Source organism: Asparagus officinalis, chromosome 7 (assembly GCF_001876935.1).
Source record: "Asparagus officinalis chromosome 7, Aspof.V1, whole genome shotgun sequence".
NCBI classification, from domain to species: Eukaryota; Viridiplantae; Streptophyta; class Magnoliopsida; order Asparagales; family Asparagaceae; genus Asparagus; species Asparagus officinalis.
This window is the reverse complement of record NC_033800.1, coordinates 39,610,104-39,622,639: the sequence shown is the minus strand read 5'-3', so window position 1 is coordinate 39,622,639 and position 12,536 is coordinate 39,610,104. Positions and strand designations below refer to the sequence as shown.

Below are 12,536 nucleotides of genomic sequence, written 5' to 3'. Positions count from 1 at the left end.
GTTTAATAGAGCATTTACTGGTGTCAGTTTCCTAGAGTCATCATTAAGAGTCTTTATATTTCTAGAAGAGTTCCAGAGAACTCCATCACTTGTATTTACATCAGATTTGCAAGGCAGGATTGTAGTGAGCCGTTACGCTCAAAGTCATAGCAAAGCATCAAAAAAATTACAGGAGCAGCAGCTCCACAGATTTCAGCATTTATACTTTAGTGTAGTTTACTTCTATTAACCACCAACAGACACTTGATGCAAGTCCTATAAAGAAAAAAGATAAGGTAGTTATTTTGGTACCTGAGCCACTACAGAACCGCGGAGATCATACCCAGAGACAGAAAAGATATCATCTAGCTCAGCATTACCAAATCCCAAATCCACCTACATAAATCAAAAAGATATAGGTAAATAAAGCAACTGCCTATCACAGAAAAAGACAAGATAAAAAAGTTTCTAACCTCTGGTGTTCCTCGGACTTCAATTTCTAAATCAGGATGTGAAGCGCGCAATTTGTATTTCCCTGCATAAAAGGTACAAGAATAAGAAAAGGTCACAATAGCATTCTCTAACCATTCTCTGAAGGACAAGTAAATGACTCTGCAAGTCTGCATTCTCTAACCATTCTCTAAAGGACAAGTAAAGGACTCTCTTTAAGGAGCTAAAGCTAATTTTTAACATGTAAGAAAGGGAAGGCAACAAAGTGCTACAATATTGTTGATTTTGCAAAAAATCAGACGTCAGAAGGAACATTCTACTTAGGCCAGTAACTGGTTAGTGGGGCCTGAACCCAATCTAATCGAGATATGATCCAAACAAAACAAAGTTGAATTTGGCAGGACAGTATCAATTAATCTCCGTGCTATTTGATAAATCGGTGGGTAATGATTATAAGGGGATCTGATCCATTTTGTTGACCTAGAGTTTCATCTCATCAATACATTACATTTACAAGTATATACTATAACTGGATTCTAGTATTCCACCCTCTACTGACCCAAATAACACTATAATACAAGATAAGGCTCTTATTCAACCTAAGAAAAGTGAGAAATTCAGAATCTAGCTAAAATGGAAGGGTTACAGTAATACTTCATAAAGCAAGGTGTCTTACTATCTTAAAGACACAAACATCAAACACACTCATAATTTTTTCCTCCAATTGCAGACTGCAAATATTTGAAGAAAAAAATATAGAATTATGTAAATGGTGTAGCAGGCTCAACCTGAGTGCCGGTCAATAGGTTAACCAAGTTCAGGTTCTGGTTCTTGAAATAGTTGGTTCTTAGACAAACCCCGCAAAATGGATAAGGGTATTGACTTACAAATTAGATCACTTTATTGACCTGGATGAAGCTAACACATACCTTTCATAATCACGTTTCTTGAAATCCTATAATAGTCAGAACAATCAACAAAATTTGCGATTTCACGAAAAATTTACATAAAATGAGAAACATAGCAATCAAGGAAGCAAAAGCAAAGAACCAAAACAGGCTATCAGAAGGTTGAAGGAAATGCTCGGAGGAATGATCTTCACTTGGTTGTTTCCTGTCTTTAGTACTTCCAAGAATATTTTCTAAACTCAACCACAGTTTGAGTTAAAATGTGAGGCAAGGAGTAAAATGGTTTGTAATGAACTTCCCAACTAAGCAATTAATCAATGTATAAACATCACAAACCTGGAATAATGTTTGCAAAGGAATATTGCCCTAGTGCTGATGTGAAAACAGATGCAATAAGATCGTCGGAAGGAGACAGGAGATCGACCTTTACATCAGATGGTCCTCCATCCTTCACAGAACAACTCTGTCCACCAACAGCTCCCAAGACCTTTCCTGATATCATGAATCTACATGAAACAAATTCCCACTAGGTGAGAAGTTGCCTAACAAATAAAGTATGAAAAATCTATTCAATTTAAACAGATATTGTAAGGAAAATGAACATTCATAGGACACGGACCCTGTAAATCGGAAATTGATATCTGCATTGCCATTACACCCACTTTGGTCAACAATAACAGGAACCTGCAGTTTGACACACAATCCAACCATACTTGAGGAAAGAAACTAAAAGAAATAAAGTCCTGCATATTGATGAGTACACAACGCTAAAGTCCTTTGCAAGTAGTGGAAGGATTAGGACGTATGGTTCAGCCATCAACTCACATTGTCGGGATCCCAAGACCAACCATCAGGCCCCTTAACTTTGACAATAAATGAACCCTGTGCACAAAATCAATTAGCATGTCTGGAGAATAACAGGAGAAAGCAAAAGTGTGTCATTGAGAAGAGGAATATCTAAAATATTGAGTGATAATGATCCAAAAGAAGCATAGTGAGGGAACTCATAGATATAGGTAAATTTAGGCAGTTGAAGTATTGGTTCAAATACTGGGAGAGATGCTACTAATGTTAAAACCTAGGAATGAATTCAGGTTAATTAAACCCACGTCATAAATTTATTGCCTAAATATCATATGCCATGTTTTTTCAGTCTGCCAATAAATTTTCGTTCACAATCAAATAACAGCATAAGAAGGAACCTTATGTATCTAGGAAAAGAAAGCATCTCATGCACACTAAGCATTAGTTATTGAGTTTTTTTTAGCAGAGATATCTGGAAAACGAGATAATAGATTCTTTTAAGCAAAGATCCAAATAACTAAAGGGCAGAATCACGGGTTTATAAGAATCTCTGGATACTCTATCACGCAAAAACCTTGGGAACTCTTCTATAATGGTCAATGATTTACCTTTGTATACAAATAGTACTAATTAATTGTCAACACAAAATAGATCTTTGGCATTGTATTTTTACTACTATAGTGAAATCAGAATCATCTTGTTGACCATCAAAATAAAATAAAGAGGAAGAACCATTTCAAGCAAGAGGAAAAAAAATAACAGTACCTTGTCATAAACTGGAACAAAATAGTAACCATTTGGAGCACATTGAGTCCTCTCCTTAACCAGTCCATCAACTGTTCGAAGCTCGACCTGTATATTATTGGATAATAATTAATAAAAGTAAAAGAATCATATGGTTTTATTGCATAAAATAACTATTCCAAACAAAAATATCACGAAGAATATCAGCTATTTTCCAATAGCTTTCAATAGACATAGCCATAAAATGTCACATCTATGTATAAGGATAACCGATGAGTTATGGGAACATGTTTAGTTTGTATCATCAGCAAGTACCTTGTGTCATTCAGATCCTGTTCCTCACTGGTTCTAGCAAAATCCTCAACCTCCCGCATAAACTCTAAGAAAATGAGAATTTAGAAGGGTCATCGGGCTGCTTTGGCTACACGAGCTTAAACTAGAGAACTGGTACAGATTTCTTTCCAAGTCAGCTAGCTTCTATGCTTTATAGAAACCGCCCCATCCTCGGCCAGATTTAGCAGTTATATGATGTCTAATATAAGTTCTACAAGAAACATAAATTGCCTAATTTTTTGAAGGATTCTCTCAGTTTGGAACTGGTGGTCAAGGCACATTTTGACAGGCAGAGATATGTTATTGCTGATGATGATGGATAAGATATAGGAGTTTCAGTTTCACTAGATAAATACTTCCTTAAAATTGTATATGCATACCTTCGAGTAAATCAGGTTTCTAAAGTGTAGCTGAAATAGATTGTAGAAAAGTTAAAAGCTTAACTCGCTATCATATCTAACTAGTTATTTTATCAAACCCCTGGAAACAGCTCCTGGCACTCAACAACATCTGCAGTTGACTAGTCATTCTTGATCATGGCTGGTATGAATCCATAATTTCCATGATTGCATGTTGCTCATGTAGTATGTGCATCACGTATGAATATGCCAGTATAACTAGAGAAAAAGCAATGTCAAATCTCAATGTTCTTCCATGAGGGTGTTTTATTTATGTGGGCCTTTGATAAGCGAGGCAAGGCACGACTTGTGAGTAGAGGTAGATTCATGTAAATGAAGGTGTTATGTGTTGGCTGCATCAGAATATGAGTTGCCTAAATTATAATGTACAAAAACATTTTGAAACATAGTACGTATTTGCATTCAATTGCTTAGTCATTCATATTGATATGAATTACGATTAGACTTACAAGAAACAGTATTCCATGCGTTATTTGAAAACATGAGGTGACAGTCACTTGTTATGCTTAGAGCTCATGCAATATATTACATGTTTTTCAGAGTAGTGTGGAGTGTGGCTAAATCCTTATTTTGTCTTCATTAGGAGTGCAATAATAGGAGCTCTTCAGCGGTTTGTTTGAATCTCATTGTATGGTCTATGCTAGTATTATTATTACATTTTCATTTTTTTGACCTCGAATATAGGAGACTTGTGATGCATACAGGACTTTATTTTGGGTTTACATAAAAAGAGGATACTTTTGGAGAAGTTTGAGATGTAATGGTTATAATGTTAAAAACAAAAATGCACCTCCTGTTGTAGCCATCACTGAACATGAAATGCTTAGGGCTGGAATTCAGAAAATAAATAGCACCTTGCACACAGTTGGTCACATTTATCACGATCTTCCAATTGTGTGTACCACACCAAACATCCCAACGGCTTGCATGATAACTCCGAAATGAACAGTAAACATTTAAATACTGATAAAATGACAGTTTCTCAAAATGTTGTAGTTCGGGTAGGCGTACATTTTTTTTATTTTTTTGTTCTCAGTACAGGATTCGAACCCCATAATTCTGACAACCTACTAAATAATTTTTTTTGTTTGGATCGCATTTACTCACCAAACAAATTAGTGGTGTACGTATCCGGTTGTCTGTAGTTGGACTTGCAATACATTCTGATGTAGAACACACTGCGGACATATTTATGGAGAAGCGAGACCGACATAAGCCCAAACGTAGACCCAATCGAGGAAAATAACTTGCAACGAAGAACGGATCATATCTCTCAAATTGTAAGTTAGAATTGGACAAATTATATATGTCAATCGCGTATTTTTTCAAGACAGGGTCAACTAAACCCACCGATGTTCGGTTTGTCGCCGTCCGTTTCACCAAATTCCATCCAAATTGAGAGGTATCAGCATTTTTATCAGTTTTTTACTATTTTAGGTAATTTTTAGGAGTCTGTTTTGATTAGGAAGCAAATCTGGTTTGATTTCAAATTTGACCGATTTACTTTCCTAATCCTATGGAGGGAGCCTTTTAGGAAGAGTTTTGTTATTTTTATTTTTGGTAAAATTTGAGTCATAGTAGAAGTCTTGTTTATTTTCTATTTAAGCGGAGTATTGTAACCCTAGAGGCATAACTTTTTATCAATAAAATTCCTCTTTTAATATTTTCTTCGTGGATTCGGAGATCGTTCTATGTGGATTCAGAGAACACTCATTGGTGGATTCCGAGGTTTATCACTTATGCGATGCTTTAACTGGTATCAGAGACTTGTTTTCCGATCAGATGGCAAGCAACGTAGCCCCTATTTCTCGAACTGAGTTCGATGAGTTGAAGACCAATGTTAATCAGATGAAGACAGCCATGGAGCGACTTGCGTCGACAGTGGAGCGTCTGAACACGGTGGAAGTTCGAAATCGCGTTAATGGTTGCCAGCGACGTGATTTGACTCCACATGATGAATTCAACAGCAACGATGATAACTATGAAGCCCCACGCTGCGGTGATGATTGCAAAGGCCGCTGACAAAGGGATACCTATGATGCTGGAGGGTTCAAGATGAAGATGCATCTGCAATCTTTTAACGGGTAACTTTATATCAAAGTGTTTCTTGATAGGGTTGTAGAGTTGGAGAGGTTCTTCGAGTATCTGGAGATCTCAGACGAGCGTAAGATTAAGTTAGTGGCCTACCGAATTAAAAGTGGAGCATCAGCTTGGTGGGAATCAGTATGCATGAGTCGATCCCGTCAAGAAAAATCGAAAATCAATAGGTGGGAGAAGATGAATAAATTACTGAAAGCTCGTTTCTTCCTAGGCGATTATGAACAGGTCTTGTTCGAATAATATCAAAATTGCAAACAAGATGGAAGAACAGCTAATGAGTACACGCAGGAGTTTTATCGGCTGTCATCCCGCAACAATTTAAATGAGAATGAGGCCCAACAGATGTCTCGATATACAGGGGGATTGAGGATAGCAATTCAAGATCATGTATCTTTATAGCAGACATATACTTTGGCAGACACAGTTAGCCTAGCTGAAAAGGTCGAGCGACAACTTGAACTGAATAATAGAGGATCGTGGACAGCTTCTAATGACTCGCGCACGAGCTTTAATCGTGGTGGGAACAAACAGTTCTCAATTCGCTTCTGATCAACATGCTGTAGTTGTGAAAGGTACAGAACCAACAGCAAAGAAGGCTACATCATTGAACTCATATGTCAAACCCGATCCAATCAAGTGCTACAGAGGTGGTCAACCTGGTCATGATCCAATCAGTGCCCTAAAAGAAGTGTTGTGAATATGGTGGATCATGAAGGGGAGGATATAGACCAAGATGATGATGAAGACTATAGAGGTGATGGGGTGGATCTTGATGATGGGGATCAACTCTCGTGTGCTGTGCGAAGACTATTATTGGCTCCGAAGACAGAAGAACCACTACAAAGGTAGAATATCTTCTGCACTCGGTGCACCGTGAAACAGAAGACTTGTTATGTTATCATTGATAGTGGTAGTAACGAAAATATTCTCTCGGCGAATGATGAATAAATTAGGTTTGAAGACCGAGAAACATCCTACTCCTTACAAGATTGGTTGGATTCGTAAGGTAACGATGTGCAGATTGACGAGGTGTGTCGGTTGTCTTTTTCTATTGGCCAAAATTATGTTGATGAGGCATTGTGTGATATAGTTTAGATGGATGCTTGTCATATGCTATTAGGCAAGCCATGATAATTTGATGTTGATGTCACGCGCAAGGGGAACAATAATGTTTATATCTTTAAGAAGGATGGTCGCCGAGTTATGCTCATGCCTCTTACAGAGAAGTGGGTAATCAAAACATATGTTGCTGAAAAGAAGACCTTTTGGGTCGTTGACAATGAAGATTTTATAAAAGATTTAAAAGTCTGACGAGGTTTATGCTCTTGTTGTATCAAGAAACAAGGATTATGCTCCCACCAAAATTCTACCTAAAGTACAAACCTTCTTGTAACAATTTGACACAGTTATACCTGACGAACTCCCTCCCGAATTATCAATGCTTCGAGATGTTCAACATCAAATTGATTGCGTACCTGGATCACACTTACCAAACATGCCGCACTATCGGATGAGCCCAAAAGAAAGGGAGATTTCGCAGAAACAAGTGGACGAACTCATCCAGAAAGGCTTTATTCGATCTAGCATGAGGTTGTGTGTTGTGTCGGCCTTACTTATCCCAAAGAATAACGGAGAGCGCATGTGTATGGATAGTAAGGCTATCAATAAGATTACGTGAAGTATCGATTTCTTATCTCTCGACTATAAGACATGCTAAATATGTTGTCTGGATCAAAAGTGTTCTCCAAAATTGATCTCAAGAGTGGTTATCATCATATTCAGATTAGAGAAGGAGATAAGTGGAAGATCGTCTTCAAGACAAGAGAATGCATGTATGAATGGTTGGTCATGTCTTTTGGCCTTTTCAATGCTCCTAACACTTTCATCCGGTTGATGAATCAGGTATTAAAACCTTTTTTTAGCAAGTTCGTTGTAGTTTATTTCGATGATATCCTGATTTATAGCCAGAATGAGTCCGTGCATATGGACCACTTGAGGGAGTTACTAACGGCTTTAAAGGAGAACAAGTTGTATATCAATCTGAAGAAGTGCGACTTCATGACCAGTAGCCTATTATTCTTGAGCTTTATTGTCAGTACAAAGGGCATCCATGTTGATGAGGAAAAGGTACGTGCTATTCGAAATTGGCCTACACCGAAGACTGTCAGTGAAGTTTGTAGCTTTCATGGTCAAGCGACTTTTTGTCAAAAATTTTAGCACTATTGTAGCGCCTATCACTAATTGGAGGGAAGATGCAGACCGTAGCTTTACACTAATCAAGGAGAATTTATCCACAGCACCAGTGCTTGCACTTTCAGATTTTTAAAAGGTGTTTGAAGTTGATTGTGATGTGTTCATCATAGGAATTGGTGGTGTTCTATCCCAAAAAAGGCGTCCAATTGATTTCTATTTCTATAACGAGAAACTCAACGAAGCTCGACAGAAGTGGACCACATATGAGCTAGAGTTATATACCATAGTCCAGTCTTTGAAGCATTTGAAACGCTATTTGATCTTGCGAGAGTTTCTGCTTAATACTGACTATCAGGCTTTGAAGTCCATCAATAGTCATACGACCATCAATCGTATGCATGCTCGTTGGATCGGGTTTCTATAATGTTTCACTTTTGTTTTGAAGCACAAGTCTAGGCAGCATAATAAGGTTGTAGATGCACTCAATCGGAGAGTTGATATGTTGGTAACTTTGCAGGCAGAAGTGGCTGAATTTGAATACCTAAAGGAGCCCTATGCAGAAGGCGAAGACTTCAAAGAGATTTAGAACGATTGCCAACAAAATCAGTTAGTCAGAAATTTTCATATCTAGAATGGTTATTTATTTAATTGAGATCAATTATGCATACCCCAGAGTTCACTAAGAGAGCAGATAATACGAGACCTTCATGTTGGGTTATGACATTTTGGGACGTGAAAAGACGATTGCTTCCATTGAAGAGAGATATTACTGGCCTTAGCTGAAGAATAGGACAGAAAAATATGTGTGACGTTGTCCAGTTTGTCAAGTTGCTAAGGGACAATCCCAAAATACAAGATTGTATACACCCTTAACTATTTCTGATACGTCATGGCATGATATTTCGATGGATTTTTTGTTAGGACTCCCTAGAACCCAACGATATATGAATTCTGTTTTTGTTGTGGCTGACAGATTTTTAAAGATGTCACATTTTATTCCATACAAGAAAATAGCAGATACTAGCAACATTGCCAACATTTTCTTCCGAGAGATAGTACATCTTCATGGGGTGCCAAAGTCTATCACCTTTGATCGTGATTCTAAGTTCTTATCACACTTTTGGAGGACCTTGTGGCAACGATTTAATAATTCACTTAAATTCAGTACTGCTCACCACCCTCAAACGGACGGCCAAATTGAAGTGGTAAATCGCACTCTCAGTGACCTTAATCCATCTCTGACGACCATGCGAAGCAGTGGGATCTTGCTCTGACACATGCTGAATTTATATATAACGGTATGAATAATCGAACTACAGGCAAGACTCCCTTTGTGATTGTACATAGAAGGCTTCTGAACCATTATCTTGATTAAGTTCCACTGCCTAAGCTTCTAGAATAGAGTATTCCTGCAGATCATATGGTGGAGACGATACATGCTATCCAACAGGAAGTGAAGGATAAGATAGAGAAGTCTAATGCTAAATATAGGACGGATGTTGATCGGCACAAGAGGAAGAATGTATTTGAGGAGGGAGACATGGTGATGGTGTTTCTGCGAAAAGAACGTTTTCCAGTGGGCACCTATAACAAGCTGAAAAATAAAAAATATGGCCCACGCAAAATACTGAAGAAGATTAGCGACAATGCTTATATCGTTGACCTTCCTACAGATTTGGCTATTTCTCCTAGTTTCAATGTTGCAGATTTGTTTGAGTATTACCCACCAAATGGAACAACTCTTCATGTATATATAAGCTCGGGGTAGAGCTCTTTTCAAGTGGGAGAAACTGATGTAGCACATATTGTGGATATATTTATGGAGAAGCGGGACCGACACAAGCCCAAACACGGACCCGGTCGAGGAAAATAACTTACAACGAAGAACGGGTCATATCTCTCAAACAGTATGTCAGAATTAGACAAATTATATATGTAAATCGCGTATTTTTTCGAGACGGAATCAACCAAACCCACCGATGTTCGGTTTGCCGCCGTCCTTTTCGCCAAATTCCCCGCAGATTGAGAGATATTAATGTTTTTATCAGTTTTTTACTATTTTAGGTAATTTTTTAGGAGTCTGTTTTGATTAGGAAGCAAATCCGGTTTCATTTTAAATTTGATCGATTGACGTCCCTAATCCTAGAGTCTTTTAGGAAGAGTTTTCCTATTTCTATTTTTGGTCAAGTTTGAGTTATAGTAGTAGTCTTTTTATTTTCTATTTAAGCAGAGTATTGTAAGCCCTAGAGGTATAACTTTTTATCAATAAAATTCTTCTTTTAATATTTTCTTCGTGGATTTGGAGATCGTTCTTTATGGATTCAGATACCACCCCTTGGTGGCTTCTGAGGTTTATCACTTCTGCGTTGCGTTAACCAGCTACTGCAGCTAATATTGTGTTCTATTGTCAGGCTAGATTACTTTGGCAACTGTATGTTCTAAGAACTCATGTCATTCTTCATAATTGAATCAATGCCTATAATCACACTTTGTGTGATTTTGCAGTTATAACGTCATGTAGCTAACACATTGTAGTTGACTTATTTTAAGCGCAATGCAACTATGGTACTTAATCCTCAAACGTGGTCATAGCCACAAGATCGCATTCCAAAAATTACAAATCAAATAGTTGACATGCAGCTTTCATGCGGTTAAATTTGCAAATGGCCCAAAATTCAACTACCATGCCCTACATGTAAACAATTGCTTGCAACTGGTACCCATTTGGCATTTCCAAGTTTTCTGCCAATAAGGGGCTGTTTGGTTGGCTGTGAAACTAAGAAAAGGAAATCAAAACACCCGACACACTCATGTGAAGGTGTTTGATTTTTTTTTTCTTGTGTTTGGTTAAGAGAGGGAAAATAATATTGTGCCTGTGCATGTGAGACCCACTCACTAATAAGATAATAATGTCATGGGTCCTAAATTTAAGAAAACTCATTTCCTCTCAAAAAGTCATGAAATAGGCTTGAAAACATGGAAATAAGTCCCACAACCTATTTCTCATTAGTAATCTTCCAAATTTAGGTTTCTACGAAATGAATCAAACAACCCCTAAGAGCATCATTTTAAACCTTAGATTCCCACAATAATTGGATTAACTACTAAATAAAAAAAATTAAAAAGAATGAGCATACATAATTACATCAATTATACTGAAAATATTTACACTACAAATTTCTACACATTAAAGTGCTTAACAATATAACTACAGGTTTAGACACAATCGACAATCAAAAAATTCAATGAATTGTAACTAAGCCTCAGTTTTGCTTTAGACACAATCGACAAGAAAAAGATTCACCGAGTGCCAAGGAATCTTTAACCAATATGAAAACAGATTTCCAGTTCAACTATATCAACTACTGATGTGCCCTGTACTTGCAGTACCGTCTGAAGAACCTTAAGGATTTATTATGCCACCACACTTCGCAAGGGAGATTTTGTAGAGAATTTAATCGACCATCAAATAGCTAGTTCACATTTTCGTCTCAATATAAGGGGGGTGGGGGGGTGGGGAATTAAAATTCTATGCTATCATTCAAATCTTATGCTTGGAAGACTAAGCGTCACTTCATGTCAACTAAATTAGCTTCATCTAAATAAATTCAGCAACAACTGATACACTACGCTGCAATAAACAAGTAAACTCTGTAGCAAAATAATAACTCAATCTCTCCATACTAAAATTAACAGCTAAATCAAATGTACATCACATACAGTGATGTGTGAGTAGTCCAATTTCGCATCAGAAGCCTTTCTCCCCTTGATCAGAGCTGAGGTCGCCTAACAAAACCGCAAGAACTCCAAAGATCAGCAACAACAATGAAAGAAATCTATCAGATTCGAGGAAGTTAAAGGATTTTCTCACCTCAACGAATCCGCCGCAGCCATAGATCGACTCACCGGCCGTCGACGAGATGGAGAGACCGATCAAGAAGCAAACCAAGAGATTACCGAACGCCATTTCCTCGATCTGAAGTTTATTAGAGAACAGATCTACATGAACTGATTGGGCGCTGAGATCGATGGAAAAGACGACGAAAAACCCTAAGCCCTGGCCCCTGAATTAGGCTGCGTATTTTGGGGGAGGGGGGCCCGTGGGTTTAAATAGCTGCGAGGTTTCAGTTAAGAACAGGCGACTGAATGCCGGAACTCGCACTGGATCGATCATTGGATCCGATCTGGGGTTAGAGTGCGGTAACTTTACTGGACTCGCCCTCGAGTCAAAGACTCAAATGGTGTGTTTGGGAGTTTACTAAGGGCCTGTTTGGATTTGTAGGGGTGAAGGGAAGTTAAGGGAAACTGAGTGAAGGAAAAGGAAGAGAAGGGAATTCTCTTCCCCTTGGTTACACCCCAATTTGGGGGGTAACAATTTTTATACTATTAGGGGGTGAATTAAGGTGAATGGAGGTGAATTAACTTCACCTCCTAAGTGTTCCCAAACAAGGTGAATGGTTCCCCTAACTTTCCTTCACCCTTATTCCCCTCAATCCAAACAAGCCCTAAGGGAATGGAAGGAAAGGTAAACAACGGGAAGGGAAGGGAAGAGAATTGTAATATGTTGTTTGGGAGTTGAGTAAGGTGAAAGAAGGTGAAAGGAAGT

The 12,536-nt window shown here is 38.0% G+C and overlaps 1 protein-coding gene across 1 annotated transcript in view; it reads right to left on the bottom strand.

Annotated features, from left to right (window-relative positions):
• The window catches only part of LOC109849682 (nodal modulator 3), a 50,300-nt gene extending 38,137 nt beyond the window's left edge, over nt 1-12,163 (bottom strand). The window contains exons 1-8 of the mRNA XM_020419543.1: nt 11,802-12,163; nt 11,651-11,716; nt 2,907-2,993; nt 2,163-2,219; nt 1,957-2,021; nt 1,674-1,843; nt 453-514; nt 292-375 (exon numbers count right to left, since the gene is read on the bottom strand). Coding sequence (XP_020275132.1) covers nt 292-375; nt 453-514; nt 1,674-1,843; nt 1,957-2,021; nt 2,163-2,219; nt 2,907-2,993; nt 11,651-11,716; nt 11,802-11,897 — 687 coding nt within the window. The 5' untranslated portion in view covers nt 11,898-12,163. The remainder of the gene's footprint in view (nt 1-291; nt 376-452; nt 515-1,673; nt 1,844-1,956; nt 2,022-2,162; nt 2,220-2,906; nt 2,994-11,650; nt 11,717-11,801) is intronic.